Source organism: Drosophila mojavensis, unplaced genomic scaffold (genome assembly GCF_018153725.1).
Source record: "Drosophila mojavensis isolate 15081-1352.22 unplaced genomic scaffold, ASM1815372v1 contig_136, whole genome shotgun sequence".
Lineage (NCBI taxonomy): Eukaryota > Metazoa > Arthropoda > Insecta > Diptera > Drosophilidae > Drosophila > Drosophila mojavensis.
Window position 1 is genome coordinate 17,327,894 of NW_025318667.1, and position 22,185 is coordinate 17,350,078.

At 38.4% G+C, this 22,185-nt stretch overlaps 4 protein-coding genes and 1 long non-coding RNA gene across 9 annotated transcripts; 3 read left to right on the top strand and 2 right to left on the bottom strand.

Annotated features, from left to right (window-relative positions):
- Window positions 1-425: 425 nt before the first annotated feature.
- Window positions 426-1,138, top strand: LOC6584075 (INO80 complex subunit C). The gene is made up of 2 exons (XM_002009699.4): window positions 426-656; window positions 723-1,138. Exons 1-2 carry the CDS (start codon window positions 518-520, stop codon window positions 920-922), a joined length of 339 nt encoding a protein of 112 aa, XP_002009735.1. The 5' UTR covers window positions 426-517; the 3' UTR covers window positions 923-1,138.
- Window positions 1,139-1,972: 834 nt separating this feature from the next.
- On the bottom strand, window positions 1,973-6,059 carry LOC6584077 (kelch domain-containing protein 3). 3 transcript variants are annotated; one of them, XM_044007245.1, is made up of 2 exons: window positions 5,932-6,059; window positions 1,973-3,603 (listed from the first exon to the last, which is right to left on the bottom strand). In XM_044007245.1, the coding sequence occupies exon 2, from the start codon at window positions 3,580-3,582 to the stop codon at window positions 2,302-2,304; it is 1,281 nt and encodes a 426-aa protein (XP_043863180.1). In that variant the 5' UTR covers window positions 3,583-3,603; window positions 5,932-6,059; the 3' UTR covers window positions 1,973-2,301. The 3 variants fall into 3 exon arrangements, with proteins under 3 accessions (XP_043863180.1, XP_043863178.1, XP_043863182.1); XM_044007243.1 differs by having other exon boundaries at window positions 5,781-6,059; XM_044007247.1 differs by lacking the exon at window positions 5,932-6,059 and adding an exon at window positions 3,746-4,122.
- A 393-nt stretch (window positions 6,060-6,452) lies between these two features.
- LOC116804502 lies at window positions 6,453-14,828 on the top strand. 3 transcript variants are annotated; one of them, XR_004364482.2, is made up of 3 exons: window positions 6,453-6,486; window positions 13,846-14,346; window positions 14,743-14,828. It is a non-coding gene; the product is annotated as an uncharacterized LOC116804502 (long non-coding RNA). The 3 variants fall into 3 exon arrangements; XR_004364483.2 differs by lacking the exon at window positions 6,453-6,486 and adding an exon at window positions 9,908-9,940; XR_004364484.2 differs by lacking the exon at window positions 6,453-6,486 and adding an exon at window positions 12,499-12,515.
- A 192-nt stretch (window positions 14,829-15,020) lies between these two features.
- Window positions 15,021-16,424, top strand: LOC6584078 (protein yippee-like). The gene has a single exon (XM_002009702.4). The coding sequence runs from the start codon at window positions 15,112-15,114 to the stop codon at window positions 15,454-15,456; it is 345 nt and encodes a 114-aa protein (XP_002009738.1). The 5' UTR covers window positions 15,021-15,111; the 3' UTR covers window positions 15,457-16,424.
- Window positions 16,425-19,786: 3,362 nt separating this feature from the next.
- LOC6584079 lies at window positions 19,787-20,937 on the bottom strand. Its single transcript, XM_002009703.4, has 2 exons — window positions 20,791-20,937; window positions 19,787-20,722 (listed from the first exon to the last, which is right to left on the bottom strand). The coding sequence occupies exon 2, from the start codon at window positions 20,710-20,712 to the stop codon at window positions 20,116-20,118; it is 597 nt and encodes a 198-aa protein (XP_002009739.1). The 5' UTR covers window positions 20,713-20,722; window positions 20,791-20,937; the 3' UTR covers window positions 19,787-20,115.
- Window positions 20,938-22,185: the final 1,248 nt, after the last annotated feature.

Genomic DNA, 22,185 nt, shown 5'->3' on the forward strand with positions numbered 1-22,185 from the left:
GAAATGCGCTGTTCCGCTCAGGTTCAAAATTAGTTCACTTGATGATGTGCCAAGTATTTAGACTCCAGCAAGCAAGTCAAATTGATTGATTAAATGTAATTAGTATACCTCTTTAGCTCAATCTAATTTTAAAGCAAATCATAGTAAATATCAGAGCCTGTCTAAAAATTGTATCTTATCTATCACAGCCGCTGTCAAGGCTCAGATGACGAACTAGTTCACTTGACGAGCTCCAAGTGCTGGCAAAGGCAAGCTGTTGAATTTAATTTGTAAGATATGTTTATTAAAATCAAATTTATTTTAAGCAAATCAATACAAATATCTATCTACATTGTTCATAAATCCCAATACATTTATGAACTAGAACCGTCACGAACATTCTGAGCCAATTCAAATATGCCCCGTCTATCGCAGTCGTTGTTAAGCACTTATCGATACATCGCTTATTGCGGCATCGATACCTCAAGCCAAAACAATTTTGTTATTCTCCGTGCATTTTCAGACAAAATTAAAGAAAATGGAAACAACTTCAGTGCAGAAGGTCAAACGCTCGTTTAAGCGTCCATTTATATTTCCCAGAAACTGTGTTTACCGGCCGCTGCGACAGCTTCACAACATTGAACGGAATCAGAAGCTGCCGCCCGACCAGCCGACATGTAAATATGCAAAGTCTGAACGTTGACGGTCGAATTTGTTGTAATGTTTTCTGGTTCACTTCGCAGACTTCACGCTCAATGCGCCGCCCTCACTCATACCACCCAAGAAATACTCGGATATAAGTGGGCTGCCAGCGCCATATGTCGATCCCCACTCCAAACTGCGCTTCGCCAATGCCGAGGAGTACGGCTCAATGCAGCAATTGCCATCGGACATCATCAACGGCTACCTGACGTTGCGTGGCTTCACCAGCGCCGTCGGCTAGCAGCAGCAGTGATGCCAACTTTAGAGCTAAATGAAAAAAGCTAGTTTTACATGATCGATAGGAGAGAAGCAAAAAGCTAATTTGTTGTAGTTTCTTAACTACATACATATATAAATTAAATTAAGTTTTGTCAATCATAAATTTATATGTTATTATTATTTATATATATTATATATATTTTTTAAATGCCAATAAAGTATTTAAGAGAAAATGTAATGCGGACCGAGATAGAGAAGGAATGTTGAATATTTAGAGATGTTAGAAAGTAAGTTCAGTTAGATAAGACAGACAGAGGGAGATAGCATAAGAGCTCAGTTGCGTAAGACAGACAGAGAGAAAGCATGTGAGATCGTTTGGGTAAGATAGAGAGCGGGAGAGCATATGAGCTCAGTTGGGTAAGAGAGATAGAGGTGGATAGCATGTGAGTTCAGTTGAGTGAAACGAATAGAGAGAGATAGCATATGAGCTCAGTTGGGTGAAATGAATAAAAGCGTATAAGCTCTGTGGGTAAGACAAAGAGGGGTAGATAGCCGTTGAATGCTATATCATATGAATTCAATTAAGTAAGACAGAGAAAGCATATTAGCTCAGTTGGGCAAGGCAGAAAGAGATAGCGTTTGACCTCAGTTGAGTAAGGCAGAGAAAGAGAAAGATAGAGAGAGAACATTTAAGAGTGGCTGGGTACGATAATAGAGTGCTTTTATACCTTTAAATGTAAAAGCCAAATTTTGGGATTGTAGCTCAGATCGAGATGATTTTGTGATATTATATATAATACAACATTTACTTTTCTGTTTTTTGTTTAATAATAATATGCGAAATTTATTTAAGGTAATTATATATAAACATTTTACAAACTAAAGCTAACTATTTAATTGTTTGTCCAAGCAAGTTTCTGAAACTTCGTTGGTTTACATATGTGAGTGTGTGTGCGTATGAGTGTGTGTGTTGTGTGTGTATGTGTGTGTATGTGTCTGTGTGTATGTGTATGTGTGTGTATGTTTCTGTGTTTTGTGTGTGTGTGTGTGTGTGTATGTGTCTGTGTGTATATGTGTGTGTGTGTGGTGTCATTTCGATATTTCGAGCACATTCGGAAGAGATCGGTTGGATTGCTCGACGACTACTGGGACTAGTGCAATCCGCCTCTCTGCAAGCGTTTTGTTCAGAAGCGTGTGTGTTTAAGTTAAGCTAAATATTTCTCTCCGAGTGGCCAGGAAGCCTCGCAGCTGGCTGCAGCAACCCAACTGTGTGTACATACATATATATATAAATATATATATTTATATATATATATGTATATAGTATTAACTATGTGCTTAGAGTCGTTTAGTGTTAGATGTGCACAACAGTCGTAACGGTAACGGTAATAACAATAAATGCTAGCCGGCCTGGTTGATCGGTCGCGTAATACTGTTCGGCTGTGTGAGCATGTTCAGGTCCGCACGGAAGCTGCGCGGCAGGCCCGAGATGTCCAATTGATGCTTCAGCACCACCATTGTGGCCAGCGTCTTCAGTGTGGGCTCAAAGTCTAGCACATGCAAATCACTGTAATCGATCAATGTGGTTGTTGCTGCTGCTGCGGCTGCTGCTGCTGCTGCTGCTGCCGGCTGCTGCTGTTGCTGTTGTTCTTGCTGCGGCTGCTGCTGCTGCTGCTGCTGCTGTGTTGGCTGTGTCGAATCATTGGCACGCGATACCGCCGTCGGTGCCTGCGGTATGGCGCAGCGCGGACTTGTGCCGCCAAAGAGGAACATGCGCGTGCCCATGACAATGGCGCACTGGCGTCGTCGAGCCGTTGGCGCCTGTCCGTTGGCGCGCACCAGATTCCACAATTTGGTGCGCGGATCAAAGGTGTACAGATCGTTAAAGTGCTGATCCAATAGTCCATTGTAGCCGCCAAACACGAAGATCAGTTTATTGTGCACGAACATGCTGTGGCTGCGTCGTCCCACGGGCACTTTGCCGGCGGTGAAGGGGCGATGCCACACCTTCGTCTTCATGTCCAGGTAGACAATCTCATGGCAGTAGGTCTCCTCCTGGCTGTGGTATGGGCTGTGCTTGTCGCCACGCCCCCCAAAGATATACATGCGTTCCTCCTCGTAAGCAACGGCGGCATGAAAATCCCGATAGGTCGGCGGCACACCGAACGTTTGCACATAGCGCCATTCCATTGTGTCCAGATTGAGCGCATGCACATCGCTGCTGAACTCATTGATCTCGTCCACAAATCCCCCGAAGATGTACATGCAATGGCCAATGACGCACGCCGAGTGGCCATCCCGAGCGCCCGGCAGGCAGCCGCTGACCGTCGGACGAGTCCAGCGCGCCGTCTTCGGATCGAAGCAATAGAGCACATTGCAGAGATGCTCATCATTGCGGCCGCCCCAGATGTAGATGCGCTCCTTGTAGGCGACAACAGTGTGGCCATAGCGCTGGAACGGCACCAGCGGATACTTCAACGGATCCCCATCCGAATCGCATTGCTGCGGCACCAGAGTCCAGCGCAGCGAGTGCACGTTCAGCACATGGACATCGATCGGCTCATTGAAGCGATAATCGTCGCCGGTGCAATAGCCCCCAAAGCTATAGATGAAGTCCCCAACGCCAACGGCGGCATGATTCACCCGCTGCGGCCCGCCGTCCAGATGCACCGTCCACAGCATGCTACCACGGTTGCGAGCTCACTGATGATGAGAATAGATGGATTAGTAAAGCAACTGAATTTTCAAATTGACCAGTAAAGATGGCAAAAAAAAAAAAAAAGTCCATTGATCGGTTTAAGGTTTCTTGTATATCTAGTAAACTCGGAGGAACAAATTTTAGTACCTTTATAAAACTATATATGTTTTATTTAGACTATCTATGTTCGTCTTAATTGAACGAACAGAAATCAGTAAAGACCTAACTCACATCAACTTCGCAGCATACTTTGATCCGAAAAAAATGGAATCAGTAATGAGCATAGAGTTAACACATGTTAACTCAGGTATCAAAGAAGATAAAAATCGGAAATTATGTAGAGTTTTGATAAGCCAGAATAGTACTCCTAATTCCCACTCAAAATCCCTTGGAAACCCGTATAAATATATACATATATAGTAGAGAATTGGGTATACCAGAAAAATATGAATACAGATATGATAGAGTCATACCAGGAAATTTGAATTCCCACCCAAAAGGTCTTGGAAAACCATACAAATATATATCTAATAGACACTTAGGTATACCAGAAAATTATTAATACAGAGTCACACCAGGAAATTGGAGTTCCCACCCAATAACTCTTGGAAAACCATATAAATACATATATATAATAGGTATTCCAGAAAATTACTAATACAGATATAATAGGCTCATACCTGGAAAACATATTGATACACATACCATAAAGTCTTTGGGATACCAGAAAAACTTGTTTTCATACCAACAGACTTAGCATTTATATATTTTACTTCTTATAAATTCAATATAAGCGTTTACATTCCATTGAACCTGAAAACACTTGTGTGGATACAACAAAGGTGAGTAAACCTTAAAAAGAAATCTAGTTCTATATTGGGAGTTCCTATACATATACATATAGATCTATTTATTTAACATGTTAAAGTACTTAAGTAAGGAAAAAACATTTTCAAGTTCTATTGTTTTCATTTTCTAGCGAGCAAAGAAATCAAATATTTTGAAGATATCTACAGATGTCAATAGACTGAAATTGTTATTCAGAATTCCTGTAAATACATATATTTCCATATATATGTCTATCTAAAAACCGAGCACTCTGAAATCAATTTCGAGCTTGAAGACATTTACAGAAATATTGCGCTACTGCTTGTGCATTGATACGAGGTCAATTTACTGGGCAAATCAGAGAATTAAAATTACCTTCAACGAACAAAAAAAAAAAAAAAAAACAAAATTTTATATAAATCTTACATTGAACATATCCACTTGCTAATTGGAAACCAATGAAGCGTAAGGCGTTATAAATTTATACACATTAAGCTAAGCTATTTGAAAATGAGAAGCTAAACCGATTATTGTTTTCGCAATCTAAATCCAGATTTGGCTGTTTTTAGCCTTCATGAGCTGGTTTTGGCTATATTTATATTGATTTTATATGATTTAATTGTCGATAATTTTGTTTGTTTATTTGCAGAAATAGTAAATTTACAACAATTTTTAGTTAATAAATTAAGCTTTTTTTAAAGCCCATAATCTGGCCGGCTATAAATCTAGCTATTTCTTCTTGTTTGGCCTCGAGTTTTTTAGCCTTAAATCTGATTGTTTTGGCTGCATTGAAATCGCTTTTTTTTTTTAGATTTAATGTGATTTACTGCTTAAGACTTTAATAACAAATAAAATAATTTGCTGAAATTTTTAATTTATTTAGTTTATAAATTTAGCTTGCCCATAATCTGGCCGGTTATAAGTCTAGCTATTATTTTTCTTTGCCTCGAGTTATCTTTTTTTTTTTAGCCTTAAATCAATTTGTTTTTGGCTGCATTGACGATTTCAGGGTCCCCGAGCTTCAATTTAGCATGAATGTAGATAAATGCGAATTGTATTTGTGGGTGATTCATTTACAACAATAATGCAAGCTTTGTGCTTGTAGCAATTTGCTGCAATCTCCTCTATTTCAGATTGCATTGCAATAACAATTTGAAGTAGGAAAACAAAAATAAAACAATTGATTTGTTGAAATTTCACAAACGATTTCTTGCACATTGCCAATGTGTTGCTGTCCTTTTCTGCAATTGGGCAATTGCTTTCGATTGGCAATGCATATCAATATATCACCACTATGTACATAATTATTATCTGACCAAGGGGCCTTGGGATTTGCACATTTATTAATGCTTACCTCACACACAACGCCTATTGCACTGGGCCAGCGCCGCCTGTCAACCGTTTTGAAACAATTGTTTGCCTTGCAAACACACACTCACACACACGCGCACACACACTAAACAAAATGGTAACAATTTTTAATAATCCCGTTTTTGATTACTTACACGCCAGGGACTTGTGAGTTAGGCGCGTGCTACTCTATATATATGCTGTGTGAGAATTGTGTGTGCTTTTCTTTTTGTGCAGCAGCAGTAGCAACTTCTTTTTGGGCAATTCCGATTACTGCGTATCGATAGTATCGATATTTTGTGGTATGTGTGGTGTGTGTCTGATGTGTAGTGTGGCCAGAGTGCTGGAAATAATTGAGGTCTGTTAAAAATTCCCCACACAATCACAAACACACCAGCGCCCCCACAGCAGAAAAGCACGCAAAATGAGCGAACGCAAACAAATATTGTATTCGGTTCAATAAATTCATAGAAATTTTAATAATGCAAAAGTGTTGCATTAGTATTATGCAAACGGTGTAAAGAACCACAATCAAGTGTCATTTACTCAGTGGGTCGTTATTGCTCTGATTTGTTTGTGTGCGTGCGTGTGTGTGTATGTTTGTGCTTGACTGTTTGGTGTGTGTGCGTGTGTGTATGCGCGCGTGTCTGTGTATGGCACAAAACAATAAACACACACAAGAAAACTGCAACTGCAACTGCAACAGAACCGTAAGTTCTCATACGCTTTTGCGTGCTCAAAAATTTGACATTTGTTGCTGTTTTTTCTCTATTTTTTTTTGTATAATTGTTCGAAGATGATTCCCTTTTATATTATCCGTCTATTTACATTTGTAGTATATACAAACATACATATGAATACACATCGCCAACAATCTAAATATGTACATAGATAGGTATGTGTTTAGCGAAAGACCAAATTATTATGTATTCACATGCATTAGCATTGTAGTGCTCTCTTCTACTTCCCATAGGCACAGAGAGAGGGCAATTCACACACACATAGGCGCTGCAGTAAAAACAACAAAACATCGATGTAAGCACTGCAACGCAGTTTGCTGCGTATGCAAAAAAAAAAAAAAAAAAAAAAAGGCCCAAACAAGAATTCTGTTTCGCCATCAGCATTGTATATTCACGTCTCCTTACATACACATAAAGGAACCTATGAGTGTATATGTGGATAATGAGTGCATGTATATATGTTATTAGTGAGTGTAGTGGGATATGGAGAGGGAGAGGGACACTGCTGCTGGTGCTAAACAAATTGCGTCTTTTAGCAACTCCGAAGTGCGATAAACATTGGCAAGTGTGAGCGAGAACTTCGTTATGAAAGTTCATTCATCTGATCTCTCTTTCGCGGCCATCCAGTTGGCTCCGCTGTTTTCTCTAGTCTCAGCTGTTCTTAAAAAGCCAAGGACCACTTCGTTGTTGCTGTGGTTTTGTTTGTTGTGTTTGAGTATTGAACCATGCGAACTTATACACACATATACAGAGAGCAGCTGTGTATTGCGCATGTGTATGCCGAGGCGTCGGTAACGCCACCACAGACACAGCTGTTTCTGCGCTGTATTTTTGTTTACGCTTTCTCTCTATCTCGTTTTACCTTAGCACTCGCTTGCTCTCGCGCACTGGCTCGCTTGTTGGCATTTTTCGCCGACTGCGTCGCTGGCGTCGCAACGCAATAAATTTTGTGTTGTTATTTTCTTTTGCGGTCTGATAAGATTATTATTTTTGTTTCATCAGCTGTTGGATGTTTTCTGTTTTTTTATTCGCATTTTGTGATAGTACCCTATGTCGTCTCTTTTACACAAAAGCAGTGCGCATTTTTTGCGTCTTTATTTATTTATTTGTTTTTTTTTTTTCTTTTTTCCTTTTGGTATACTTCTCATAAACAGTTATTCATATTTCTATTTTCTCCGTTGCCACTGACGATATTGACCTCAGCTAAAAAGAAAGACACCACGAAATCACAATACAATCACAACAACACCATCAGCTGCTCAGTGAGCGCTGTGTGTGTGTGTGTGTGAGTGAGTGAGTGATGCGTGGGGTATTTTCGTTGTGTTGTTGCTCCGTTGGGCTTTCCTCTTTTTGTATGTAAGAAAGAGAGTGATAAAGTTGAGAATTACCCTGCGATGGCAAATAATGTATTTGAAAAACATTATATTGTGGATTGAGTAATACAAAAATTAATTGCCGATTACATTGACATAGAGATCAATGAGGCTCAACTTAATCAAGTTTGTATATTCATATGTACATACAAATGTATGTATGTGGTCAGAGCTACCTATTTATTTTGCCCAGCTTGCAGGGTATAAAAACACGACGCAAAAGTTCTATTGACGTGAAAGGCGCGCGAAATAATAAAAGAAAAAAATGAAATCACAACGGTTGAGTTACAACAACAACAACAACAACGATAAGAAATGAATACCATGATTGGGGATGAGTGTTTAAAATTGTTGCTTTTGGTTTTGTGCACATATAACTGTAAATGCGTATTGTTAATTGAATAAGAACATGCTGAATTAGTTTCTGAATCAGCTGCACTAAGCTGTAGATCGCCAGAGTCACTTGCAGCAGCAGCAGCAGCATCGGCCGGCGGACGTGAGAGATGGGGGATTGGCGCAAAGTCATGTTAGCAGCAGTAGTTAGCTCGACGACGCATACTGAAGCCGACAGCAACTGAGCAGAGAAAGATACAAATACACACACACACACACACACACACACACACACACACACACACATATATATATATATATATATATATATATATATATATATATATATATATATATATATATATATATATATATATATATATATATATATATATATATATATATATATACACTTACATATATATACAACACGGCAACTGGCAACGATGTTCTTACCGTTAGTCGGCATATTGTATAAAATTACAGTGAAGCTCATAACTATTGTGCCAGCTAAAGGCGTTTATAAAGATGGAGTAGATCAGTAGGGGTACATATGTATGTATATATTTGGGATGAATGATGAATGAATCCGGTTGGACTTAAAGGTACCTTTCACTAAATATTGAAATCTAAAATTCATTGTATAGCAATTCTATTATTTTGTTAATAAACAACCAATAGGTTTACTTTATACTAGGAAATTATATGATATGACATGATAGATAGAGCTAAAATGATTTGTATATATTCAATAACTCTTTATTTGTTTATATATATGTATGTATGTATAAACAAAATTGATTTATTGTTGCTTTGTTCAAGTATGTTTAGTAAACACTGTCCTCCAGATATATGTAGTATGTATGTGTATGTGTACTTACTTTTATGACGGTGAGTGTGGCACGCATGCTCCATGGTGGCAATTCGTACGCCGCGGCTGTAGCTGTGTCATGGCTCTCCGGTTTTATGTGCCCACACTTAGGCACCGAACGACAACAACAGCAACAACAACAACAAGAAAATCAGGCAGAGCAATAACAAGAATATTGGGTTAACATTTCTAACGGTAATTGGTGCGCCGTACATATAGACTTTTGCATTCACCTTGCACATTCACACACGCACGCACACATGCATACATACATATAGCGGGACATGCGTTATTATTATTGTGAGCTAAGTAAGTGCATAAAGCAGTTGAGATTTAGTTTGATCAAGATTTTTGTTGATTGCATTTAATATGCGTATGCACACGTATGTATGTATGTGTGCATGCGCGTATGTGTGGTATACATATGTATATGTATGCATATTTATTGCTGTTCTTATTTGTCCATTTTGCAATTGAGGCGCTGCTTGTTGCGTTACTCTGCGCTGCACTCGTCACTGCCACCTGTATGCCGCTTTTGTTGCCTTTTCTTTTCTTCTTTGTTTGTTGCTGGGTTGCGCGGCTGCTGGCTGTTGCTGCTGCTGCTGCTGGCGCTGCTGCTGCCATCGTCGCTGCTACCGACGACAGCCAGCAACAGTGGAACGCAGCAGCGGCGCTGCCCGTCAGTCGTTCGTTACATTTCGCATAGCGCGCTTTGCTTTTTGATTGCAAAATAAAAGTGAAGTGGCAAAACAGCAAAAAGCTAAAGACAAAAAAAAAAGTATATATATGCGCATTTGTATATGTATATACATATAAGAAATATACAAAAATTAATAGAAATCAAAACGTAAGCGAGTTGGTGCCAAAGAACTCTCTCAGCTTCCTTTTCACATTCACACTGGTTCATTGTTTGGTTCACTGAACTCACTCAATTTTTCGGCTGCTTATTGTTTTTTTTTTTTTTTGCGTGGCTTGTGTGTGTGAGTGCTGCGTGCGTTTTTATTTGTTTTTGTCTGTGCGGTGTTTCGTTTGTTTTGAAAAAAAAAAAAAACAAAACAAAAAATGATGACGTTCGATTAAAGTTTTAGGCGCCAAAAGTTGTCACAATTTTGTTAATTTCATTTGCTAATTAATATTGAAAGTCTGATATTTATTCAAATAATGCCTTGCTCCTTGTACCCGGCTTCCCTCACACTCTATCCCTCCCTCTCTCTTTCTCTCTCTCTCTCTCTCTCTCTCTCTCACTCTCGCTCCCTGCTTCACTTGTAGAGCAGGCAACGCTTTGTTGTCTGGTCCAATGCATTGCGCCAGCCAGAAACCTCGGCCAAGTGCATTTCCCTGTTGGCCGCCCCCTCCCTGGGGCGCTGTGTTGGCACTGTTGCTTCTTTGTTCACGCCGCGCACTCTCGCTCCCTCTGTCTCACTCCCCTTCTCTCTCACTCTCTCTCTCTCTCTCTCGCTCAGGCATGCAGTGGCCCGTTCACTCCTGTTTCCTTTGTCTTAGTCGTCGACATTCGCGTCAGCAGCCAATTTGCATTAGAGATTGAACAGAAACCCCAACGATGAAGATGACGACGTTGTTTTTGTTGTTGTTGTTGTCGAGGGCTTGGCTACAACAAATAAAAAGCAACAAGGGTGCTAATTATGGAAAATAGAGCGTTTACATACATATTCATATACATGTACATATATATATATATATATATATATATATATATATATGTCTTTACCACATAAGTATATAGATATATATATATATTTTTCAATATATTTATGTACCTGCTTGTAGTTCCCTAGATAGTTCGAAACTCTCAACAGTTCAGCGGGGTAGACAAATGCACAAATGTAAACTTTGCACTAAACTTGACCTTTGAGTATTGTCTAACTATGCTGTTCATTTCCACAGACTTACACAGGTCCACAATGTCCCAAGCCACTTTATAGAAATTAGTGTTGAGAAAAAAAGGATTTTTTTTTTTTTTTATAAATATGTTCGTATATAAAAAGTGTGTGTTAGTTATCAATGAAATATATTTATGTATATTTTTATATATTAATAATCTATTATTTATATATTATTCATATATACATATACGCATATAGTTCATATCAGCTATTATCAAAATTGTACCTGTGCTGACAGCTGTGTTCATTATAGTAGAAGCGCAGTTGTTTTAAATGCAAATGTTTGGAATATAAATGAAACACAGATAAGAAAGTATAAAAAAATATTTACTTTTTTTCTTGAATTTTTAACGTTTTTTTTTATTTCACTGAGAAAATTAGTTTAGCTAAAAATTGCATAAAAAATAGTAGAAAAATGAGTTGAAAAATGTTTTCAGGCATTCTGAATATTTCATTATTATTGTAAAGCATATTAACTATATCACTATATAAGTACATAAATGTATAGCCGGCTATGAATTCTTCTCTATTTCTAAAACTAAAGATTTCAAATAATATACTAAAAATACTGATGGTAATTTAAAAAAAAACAACTTAAATTTGCAGATAAAAGCACTGAATATTAGTTAGAAAAAAACTCAATAAATTTAATTATAGAAATAAATATAAAATATAAAATATAAAGTAGTTGCATATATCGTGGCCTCACTGTACACATATCGATCACATTAACTGAATCAACTATTCAGTGACAAAAGCCAGCCCAAGGGGTGAATGCGAATAGAGTTTACGCTGTGGTTATCTGTGTGTGTGTGTGTGTGGGGGGGGGAGGGGTACTGGTTGCTAGACGAAGTCATGAATCATTTGGGTGTCATTTGGAGAGAACAGCTGTTAACTGTTAATGTTGGGAAGCAGACTCGAATGGCTCTTGGGTTTCTATACGGCCGGGGCACTATATGATGATAAATCAATTATTAGCCAAAAGATGCTAATGGCAAAATCGACTGCAGTCCATCATAATTATTGACTTGTAGTTTGTGCTCTGCCACTCCCCCCCTCCTCCCAACTCACTCCCTCTTTCTGTTTTGCTGAAGTGAAATGCAGTCGACTCGTTGCTCTTACCATTTAGGACTATGTGCATATACTGTATATATATATATGTGTGTGTGTGTGTGTGTGTGCGTGTGCTTTGCCCGGCTATTAGGCCATATTTGTAGTTTGGCTGAAATATGGCTGTGGCCAGCGACTTGCAAATGGAAATCAATAATGGAAATGCACCGACCTTATTGTGATTTTTCCCTCGCACTATCTCTCTTTCTCTCTCTCTATCTCTCTGTCTGTCTCTCTCTTTCTTTGTATTTCTCTCTGTCCCTTTCTCGCCCTCACTGCCCGCTCTTTGTTGTAGCTACAAATTGTTCTCATACAATATTATATAGCTCGTCTATATGCAAACAAGGAAACGTAATTTTTCTGGGGTATACTTGACTAGCAGATACGCTACTGCCTGCTCACTCTGAGGTACTTGAGAATACTTGAGAATATATACCTATATTTAAATAGCTTTCCTATAGATAGCTACTGAATACCCCTCAACGACTTCCGCTATAGATAAAAAATGTATATATATTTATTTTTTATGAACTATGTATGTATACTAACTGGAATTTTAATGAAACAGAATTAATTTATTCCTGAAATTATGCCTTACATAAATTAAAGTAAATTTTTTATGATTATTTAAGCACTTTGTCTATGATAATTTATCCGTTGTACTTCCTGTCGGAAATGAGTTAATTTACAATAAGTGGAGTTGCTTAAAGTTTATAATCGATATTGTTTAACACTGACATTTCTAGTGTTGGCAAATACCCAAGCTTCAAATATGCCCAGCACGTATCTTTTGACACTTCTGAACATACATTAATAAAGCCCATTTTCCAACTGTGCACAGGGTACAAAAAAAAAAAAAAAAAAAAGAAAGAAAGCTCTAGTCGAGTGTGCTCGACTACGAGATCCCCTGAACCCTTCGAGCAATAGCTATTTCACACACACGCACACACACACACACTCATACACACACAAATACTAACAAACATACACAGACACATACTCACACACATACACAAACACATACACACACATCACCCACGCATAAACACGCATGGACTGCAGTATGCGCTTACTATGAGAACTTAATTGTTTAATAATAATAATAATTTTTGTGGATATAAGATCTTCATGAAACTTTCAGATTTTGATTATAACATGAATATGCATGTATTTGCCAAAGCACAAGTCTGTAGTATTTGAAATACGCTTTTTTACAAACATGTGGGTGAGGGGGTGGATATAGAGGTGAGGGGTAAATTTTAACAAAAACCGAAATTGCATAAATTGCATATAAGCATACATTAAAAATATGGAGACTCTAGCAATAAAGGTGTATAATTTTATAACTGGTTTTCGATAGGGTTTTTATCGATAAAAATGATCGGGATTATCGATTTTTAATGATAAACTCGATATCCGCGCTGTAAATACGGACATTTAAAAAAAATGAAGTCTCTAGCTCTTATATCTTCGAAAATCGACGCGTTCAAACATACGGACAGACGGACGGACGGACGGACGGACAGACGGACAGACAGACAGACGGACAGGGCCAAATCAACTCAGCTCGTCGCCCCGATCAAGAATATATATACTTTGTGGGGTTTGCCACGCCTCCTTCTGCCTGTTACATACATTTCAACAAAACCATTATACCCTGATTTCCCATTGAAAATGGGTTCAGGGTATAAAAAGGAAAATTAATATTCATTTGGCTTTGTCTTCTTGTCTTTGGCAGAATATCTGATACACCAACATACAAATATATATATATATATACATATACGTGTACATTTGTCGACGTGCACTCATACATATGCGCAAGCATATAAACGCTAAGGAGGAACGCACGTGGAACGCGAAAATTTGCAGTCAGAGCATAGGTCACAGCCAGAGCGATCAGATAGCAGGCACTGAGTGAAGCCAACTCGATTGTATTGCTGCAGCTGCTGGTTCTGCATATGTGTGACCCGAGACCCGGTGACAAGCGCTGGACATAATCGTTCAATGACAGCAGCCACAATTGCTGCCACCGCCACCGCCACCGCCACCGCCACCTCAACTGCCTCTGACTCTGATTCTGCTTCAGTCTCTGTCTCTGTCTCTGGCTCTGCCTTTGTCTCTGTCTCTGTCGCTGTCACTGTCTCTGCCGCAGCGCTGTCCGCTGCAAGCAACGCGAGCAGTTAACGCCCAACAGCAGCAGCAGGAAAAGGCTCGGCTTAATCCGGTCCCCCAGCAGGTGAGCTGAACATGAAATAATTGAGGGCAAAAAAAGAAAGTACAGAACAAAAATGCAAAGTTAACGAGTCAGAAATCCCTGGGGGATTATCTGAAAGTTAAGCTTTAACTGCAAGTTAAGCTGATTCTGCTCAGAACAAGTCCAAAATTCCCAGAGTTAGAGTTTAACGAAAGTTAAGCTTTAAGCTCTGTTAATATGTGTGCAATTTTCTGTTGCAGAGTTTTATGAAAGTTGAGCTTTACATATTATAAATTATCTTTACAGAATGTAAAACATTTAACATTTAACTATTTTAATAATTTACTGGAAGCTCACTTTCTGTAAAGCGTTTTAGCCCTTAGTCATTTCAGTTTTCCCTTATATGAGAGCTTAATTAACGTTATTTATATATTACAGCGCGCCTTTATGCAGTCAAGAGCTCAACGCTGTGACTGAGAACAGTCCAATCAACGATCAGGACTATTTATCGACGCTCAACCAGCTAAAAGCCAAGCCAAACCACACGCCCAACAGATAAAGTAACAGCAACTGTAACAGCAACAGCAACTGTAACAGCAACAGCAACAGTAGCCGTAACAGCAACAGTAGCCGTAACAGCAACAGTAGCCGTAACAGCAACTGTAACAGCAACAGCAACTGTAACAGCAACAGCAACTGTAACAGCAACAGCAACTGTAACAGCAACAGCAACTGTAACAGCAACAGCAACTGTAACAGCAACAGCAACAGTAGCTGTAACAGCAACTGCAATCAGCCAGAGCAACAATGGTGAAAACATTTCAGGCCTATTTACCGTCCACAAATCGGACCTACTCATGTGTTCATTGCCGTGCACATCTGGCATCGCACGACGAGCTCATCTCAAAGTCGTTTCAGGGTAGCCAGGGACCGGCATACCTATTCAATTCGGTGGTAAATGTGGCCTGCGGCCAGACGGAGGAGCGTGTCCTGCTCACCGGACTGCATGCGGTCGCTGATATTTACTGTGAGTGCTGCAAGACGCCGCTTGGCTGGAAATATGAGCATGCGTACGAGTCCAGCCAGAAGTACAAGGAGGGAAAATTCATTATCGAATTGGCCCACATGATCAAGGAGAATGGCTGGGATTGAAGGGAGCGAAGCGGACGTTGTGCGTTAAGCATTTTTTGGTGGGCTGGTAGTCCGGGCGGCTTTGGGTAACGTTTTAAATCCGGCAATAGCAACGACAGCAACGATACGTTGTTGGCAGATGGCAGAAAATGGCTTGGAGCCAAAGTTGGAGCAAGCGAGTGCAACGGCGAGAGCAAGCGAAAGGTAGTGTGGGGGGGGGGAGGGGGAGGGGAGGGGTTAGCGTGAGAGAGATGGATAGATAGCGCCGACGATCAGTCGAGCTAGCGAGCTGATGAGTGTTAGGGTACCATAATATATATATACTATTATATAGTACATAACTCGTCGTATCTTATAGAACAAAACCAACAGAAATGCATACTCTCACACATACACAGCCACACACACCCATCCACAGACACCCACACACACAGACAGACACACACACACACACAGACACATTGACACTATGAAAGTTCCAGTTTTGGAGCTTCGCGAAGAGATCTCTGCGCTGGACGCAACAGTAGCAGCAAATTCAATTGGCGCCATCTGTCGGCGAGCGCGTCCAACTATTATTCGTATTTCGTATTCGGTTTTGTTGCCAGTTATTTGTTGCTTCTCGATTTGTTTATCAATATTCAATAAGTGAAAAAAATTTATGAAAACAATTTTGTTTTTATTGTCTTTTGTTTTACGGGTTTTCCTTGTTGTGTATTTGTTTTTCTTCATTCGTTCTACTGTTTGAGTTTTGTGCACAAAAATGGAACACAAAAAACTTGCACTGCCAATAAACGGGAATATATGAGGAAAAATGCTTTAGCAACAAATGCAACAAAAACAATTTCATTCAATAGGAAAGAGCAACAAATTTGATGCATTCGAATCCACCCACCCAGACACACACACATTCACAAAGACACACACACACGCACATTTATGATTACACCTTTTCAATGTAGTAGTTATTTAAAAGAAATATTTAAAGAAAACAAATCAAATTATTTAGCTTGCGAATCTGCATAAACTATTTATATTAAAAAAAAAAAAATGTAAAAAAGCGCAAGGAAATGCAAAAATAATGAAAAAAAAAAAAAAACAAATATGAATAAACAGCAAATTGTGAATGCCAATAAAGAAAAAATTAAATATATATATATATGTATATGTATATGCGTATGCAAAGAATAGCAGCCAGAGGGCGCCACATAAGTGTATTATGTTTTTAACCGCCAGATGGCGCCACAGATAAATGTATTAAGTGTGATGATGATTCGCAACATTTTTGAAATAATTAGCAATAAAAAAGAGAACAAAAAAGAAAAAAAAATATATATATTAAATAATAATAAAACTATATTCGGAAAGTCTTAAATTTTAAATTAAAGAAAAATGCTGAATATGCACAACAAATTTATGAAATATGTGAAAGAAATAATATAAAATACATTATTTACATACATACATACATATATATATGTATACAAATTGAAAACAAAAATCAAAGAAAAGCGTAAACATCAGCAGCAGTGAAATTCTTAAATTAAACTAAATTAATATGCAAAATAACTGCCAAGAACTATTCGAGTTAATGATGTTCTCTAAGTAGTCATAACTAAATCAATATATATATATGTATATGTATACTATGTATGAGAATATATATATATTTTGTGGTAGCCATAAAAATAAAAAATAAAATAATAAAAACAAAACGAAATCAATTTATTCATTTCACTTACGTGAATGAGTATAAAAACGATAAGCGAAATCATACAATAAATGGAAATCTCTTGAAAAATTAAAAAAAAAAAAAAAAATTCAAAGTTGCCTCAAAACTAAAAATTAATGAATGTTTGGGTATTATAATATAAATCATTTGGGTAACCAAAAACAAATCAATATGAAAAGTTAGTACAGAAAAGGAATTTAAATTTTATTAAATTTAATTAACTATGTGGAATTTTAATTAAACATTACACAAATACAACAATATTGTTGGAATTATGGTTTTTACACAAAAATGTCCTTAAAGTATTATTATTTCTGTACATCAAACACTTTTCAGTTGTTTTCTATAATTGTGTTGTCCAATTGGAGTTTCTAAATCACAGCTCGCATATAACTGTTAACCGTTTGATTCCTTAAGCTCAGTTCGCGAAATCAATCCAAAAATATCATACTTTCTCGTTCTCTCTTTCACGTCCTAAGCAAAAAACTTTGTCTCTTGAGTTGAGCTTTCGTGTGCCGCTCTTTTAGCGAACTGAGTCAGTTAGTGAGCAAATTGCTCAAAGAGTCAATGCAATTGGTCTTCATAGTGCACACACTCACGCTATTGGTGTGCTTAGCGAACACAGCCTAAGCATACTGACACACACAAATTACTGCATTCCACTCAACGAAACGGTTGAGGAATAGTCAGAACGAAACAACAACAGAAACGGTTATTAACCGATCGCAAACGAAGTCGGCAGCCTCTGAGTTTTTTTTTCTCAAAATTAGAGTGAAAGACACTTATTTGCAGACATCGTGAAGCGGTTAACAGTGATTTGCGGGCTATGGCTTTAACATAAAATGTTCTCTGTCAGAGAAGTTCTGGTCTCAACTTCTACAAAATTTATAAGCCCCGATCAAGTATTTGGCTTAATTTATTTATTGAAAAAAAAAAAAAAAAAAAAATTAAGGAAAAGAAAAACGAAATTGAATTATTAAATTGTACTTATTAAGCAAGATTGTATCATTTATGAGCACCAACAATAATCATCAGATTTAGATGATAATAATCTAGTTCTTAATCTTCTTTCCGTATTTAAAACATGAATGAATTTGCATGTACTAGAATTCTCATGCAAAACGTGATATATGTAGATAATTGATGTACTATTGATGTAAACATATTAGAGAGATTATATTTAGCAAACGCTACGGAATGTACATATGTTTGTATGTATACAGGTCTGATATACATACACACATACATATACATATATACATACATACATACAAACTAACATGAACATGAAACCACCTTGATACGTGCACTATATCCAGTGTAGAATTATGCATATTCATAGTACTATACTTAGTACAGTGGACAGCCAATAAAACGAACGAACGAATGCACGTCACATCACAATCATACCAGGATTATAATGTTTGAAAGTTGTGTTAACTGCATGACAGACGCTTAGTTTGCAAATGGAAATTTAAATTAAAAAAAAAAGTGTATGTATATACTATATAGATATATAATATTTAAAAAGTATATATATATATATCAATTGATGTATTCGAAATGCAAGATTGAAATAAAGCGCATTTTAGCTTGTCTCATTTTAGTGTGTCAAGAAATCTGGGCCAGACCTATGAAGGGTTAAGATTTAATTCAAATGATTTATAAAATTTTACATTCTCAATTTGTATGAACTACAATTTTACTTATTCGATAGGTAAAAAGTGTAAATAATGCTGGTCTTTTATTTTCGATAGGGCTAGTTCTACTAAGTATATCAGCCGTATATAGCTGTAAATAATGGTAAATTCTCATTTTCGTCGTCATAGCTGATTAATTTTTGTACATAACTAAATTTATTTCATTCAAATCGGAGTTTTCTTTAAAGAGATATTAACGTTTAAGCATTCAGAAATGTCAAGCTCTTTAGAACCCATGAAAATTGGACGCTGTCATGACTACTTTTGTGATATGAGGTAGACTCAGAATATATGCCTTTGGATACAGTCAAAGTATAGATCGTTTATTTCAAGAAATATTTTTAATATTTTTGCAATTGATTAAGAAGAAAACAAATCAAGCATTTGGAAATAATTGAACTTAAGATCGCTATGCCTGTGGATAAGAACGTGTTTCTATATATAAACTTTTCAGCTACTTCTGGATAAGAAGAACACAAATCGAACACCCACCTGTCCTTATTTACCTTAAGATATAGATACAGTTAAGGCGCAAGTATAGATCACTGTATATAAAGTCCAAATTGTTGGTACTTCTGAGCGTTGAGAATAGAGAAACGCAACGAGAAACGACTCTATCTAAAGGATTTGACGATAATCCAACTGAAGATCACTAGGCCTATTCCTACAGTCAAGGCGGAAGTATAGTTAGTTTATATCAATACAATTGATCAAGAGAAAAGTCGAGCAGCGACTCTATTGACAGGAACTGGAGATGATAGAACCTATGCTATGCCTATGGATAAGAGAGCACTTCCATATATATTTATAAAGTGCTTCTTCTGTGCAAGACGTTATTATAATTGATCAAGAAGAAGACAGGCTGCGACTTTATCTACATTTACATCTACCTAAGATCTCTTAAGAATAAAAACCAAATGAGTTTTTGGAATGTTCGTCATGAAATTTAATATGCATTCAACTAAAATTAACAGTTATTTAACATATGTTCGAAGCTCAACATGTCTCTGTGTATGTGTGCGAGTATTTTTTTCTCTCTTCGCCTGTGTGGGTGTGTGTGTGTATGAGTGTGTTAATGGGGGCATGTCTGAGTATGTGTGTATGGGTGCTTATCTGTGTGAGTGTGTACGAAAATATGAGCTTGTGGTAATGTTACTATTGTGCAGCATTTCATTCAAGGTGTGTGTGCGTGTGTCTGTGTGTGTGTTTTTGTCTTGTTTTTTTTTTTTTGTCTTGATTTTTGTCTTACAATCACTTCCACTTGTTCTGGCTGTAATCCCATTTGGAGGAGAGTCCTGTTATGGGATTCATTTGCAGCTGTATGATGCGACGCAGCTGCGCCTGCCGATGCTCATCATCGTAGGTGATTGGCAAATCATCATAGATGGCCACATTGGAGACCAGCGAGATGAGCATGGCAAAGGATATGGCCCAAAGGGTGATGCCAATGGCCAGCTTCCATTCGGGCATAAAGTACTGGAACTCCGCATAGGTCTGGCAAAAGCTATGACGATACAGGGACTTCTTTTCGTCCAGCGATAGCTTCTTCCAGTCGCCCTGCTCCTTTTCGCGCATCGCGCAGATCTCCGGCGTGACCTCGCGATAGCGTATGGCCGGAAATGGAAAGTCCGAGCAGTCAATGTAGTTGGGGCTGCCATTGACGCCATAGCCCACAACTTCGCGCTTACCGCTCATCACTCGGGTGCCATCGTGATGGGTGAAACGGCGCATCAGCCGCAGATCCGCACTGCGGGCACGATGGGCGCCGCCAACCGATTTGGCCGCCCCGGCAATGACAGCAACGGCAGCTCCCGGCAAACGGCAGCCGGCGCAACGCAGCGAGTTCATCGTGGACGCGCTGCAGGAAGAGGATGAGCGAGCTGTTGGCCCCATTGCACTGTGGTTAGAGGATATAGAGGAACTCACCTCGAATATGCAGCTATTCGTATTTGCAGAATTTCTGGAAAATTAATTTAATTTTTTGTTTTTCTGGATTTTTTTTTTTTTTTTTTTTTGTTTTCCGGAGAAATGATGCCTGTGCTCCAGGCAAATAAATCTTACTGACTGACTGTCGGAAATCTGGCTCGTACACGCCTTTCCGTAGCAATTGACAGCTAGCCAGGGTTGTCGACTTTCATGCAGTAGGTTGTGAGAGGGAGGGGGGTGTCGCATCACTTCTATTTAATCAAAGTCGGCCAGGGGGGTCGCTCGCCAACTCAAGATGGAAAACAAAAAGAACATTCAAGCATACACACACACACACTCACACACAGACACACACACATGTGCATATGGACAATTTTACAGTTTTGCATTGGGATTGGCTTTGAAGCCAACTCAAGTGGCAGCGGGGCACTGAAATGAAATCAAATGAAAAGAATAGGCAGCTAATCCTTTAGACAGCCAGACCCAAGTGGCTGCAAAATGAAACTATAAAGAATGGGTCGAAGCCAGCGGCCAACAAGACGTGCAGAGAGAAAAAATAAATAAAAAGAAAATAGAAATCAAAACAAGTTGCAGTCGTGCATTACCGACTGCAGAATACTCGTTCACGGCGACAGATATTCACGGTATATGTATACATAGTACAGTGGAATCCGCTCAAGGAACCGTCGTTATAACCGGAAGACACTATAACCATATAAGTTTGCTCTTATAAGTTTCACTGGGAACCAGAATTTTCGTCGCAATAAGCGTACGGATGCTATAAGAGGAGTCGGTATAACCGGACTAACTGTATTAAATGTGCATGTTTTTGAATCAGTGCTGTCAACTCGATTATATATACCATATGTCCATTTAATAGCACTTCATGATTTCTGAAATGCCAAGAAAAGCATTTTCCGATTTGCCCTTGGTGGGTGAATTGGGAAAATCTTGACACTTTATAACTCTAGGATATACAGGATTTGCAAGACTCTAGCTTTAACATAGGTGAAATGGTTTCCATTCATACGGACGAATGGATAGACGAACAGACGGGCATTGCACAAAACTAATATACTCATTTCACTTTCGTCCGTCAGTATAAAAACGACACGAATTGAAAAAAATTACATGTGAGGGACACTCACAGACACGTGAAGGTCCACCGCAGGAACATCGCTCTCAGCTTCCCCCCACCTCTCTCCCTCTCTCTTACTGGTTTGCAGCAGTTGTCAATGCTTCGTCCAATTCTGACGTAGGTCAATTTAATTTGAGCAGATTGTAGAGCTGAAATGACTGTATCTATACATATGCCCCCACAACCCAACCCCTAACGCCCAACGCCCATCTACCCACGCCCAACTGTCTCAACTCAGCAAAAAAAAGAAAAAAAAA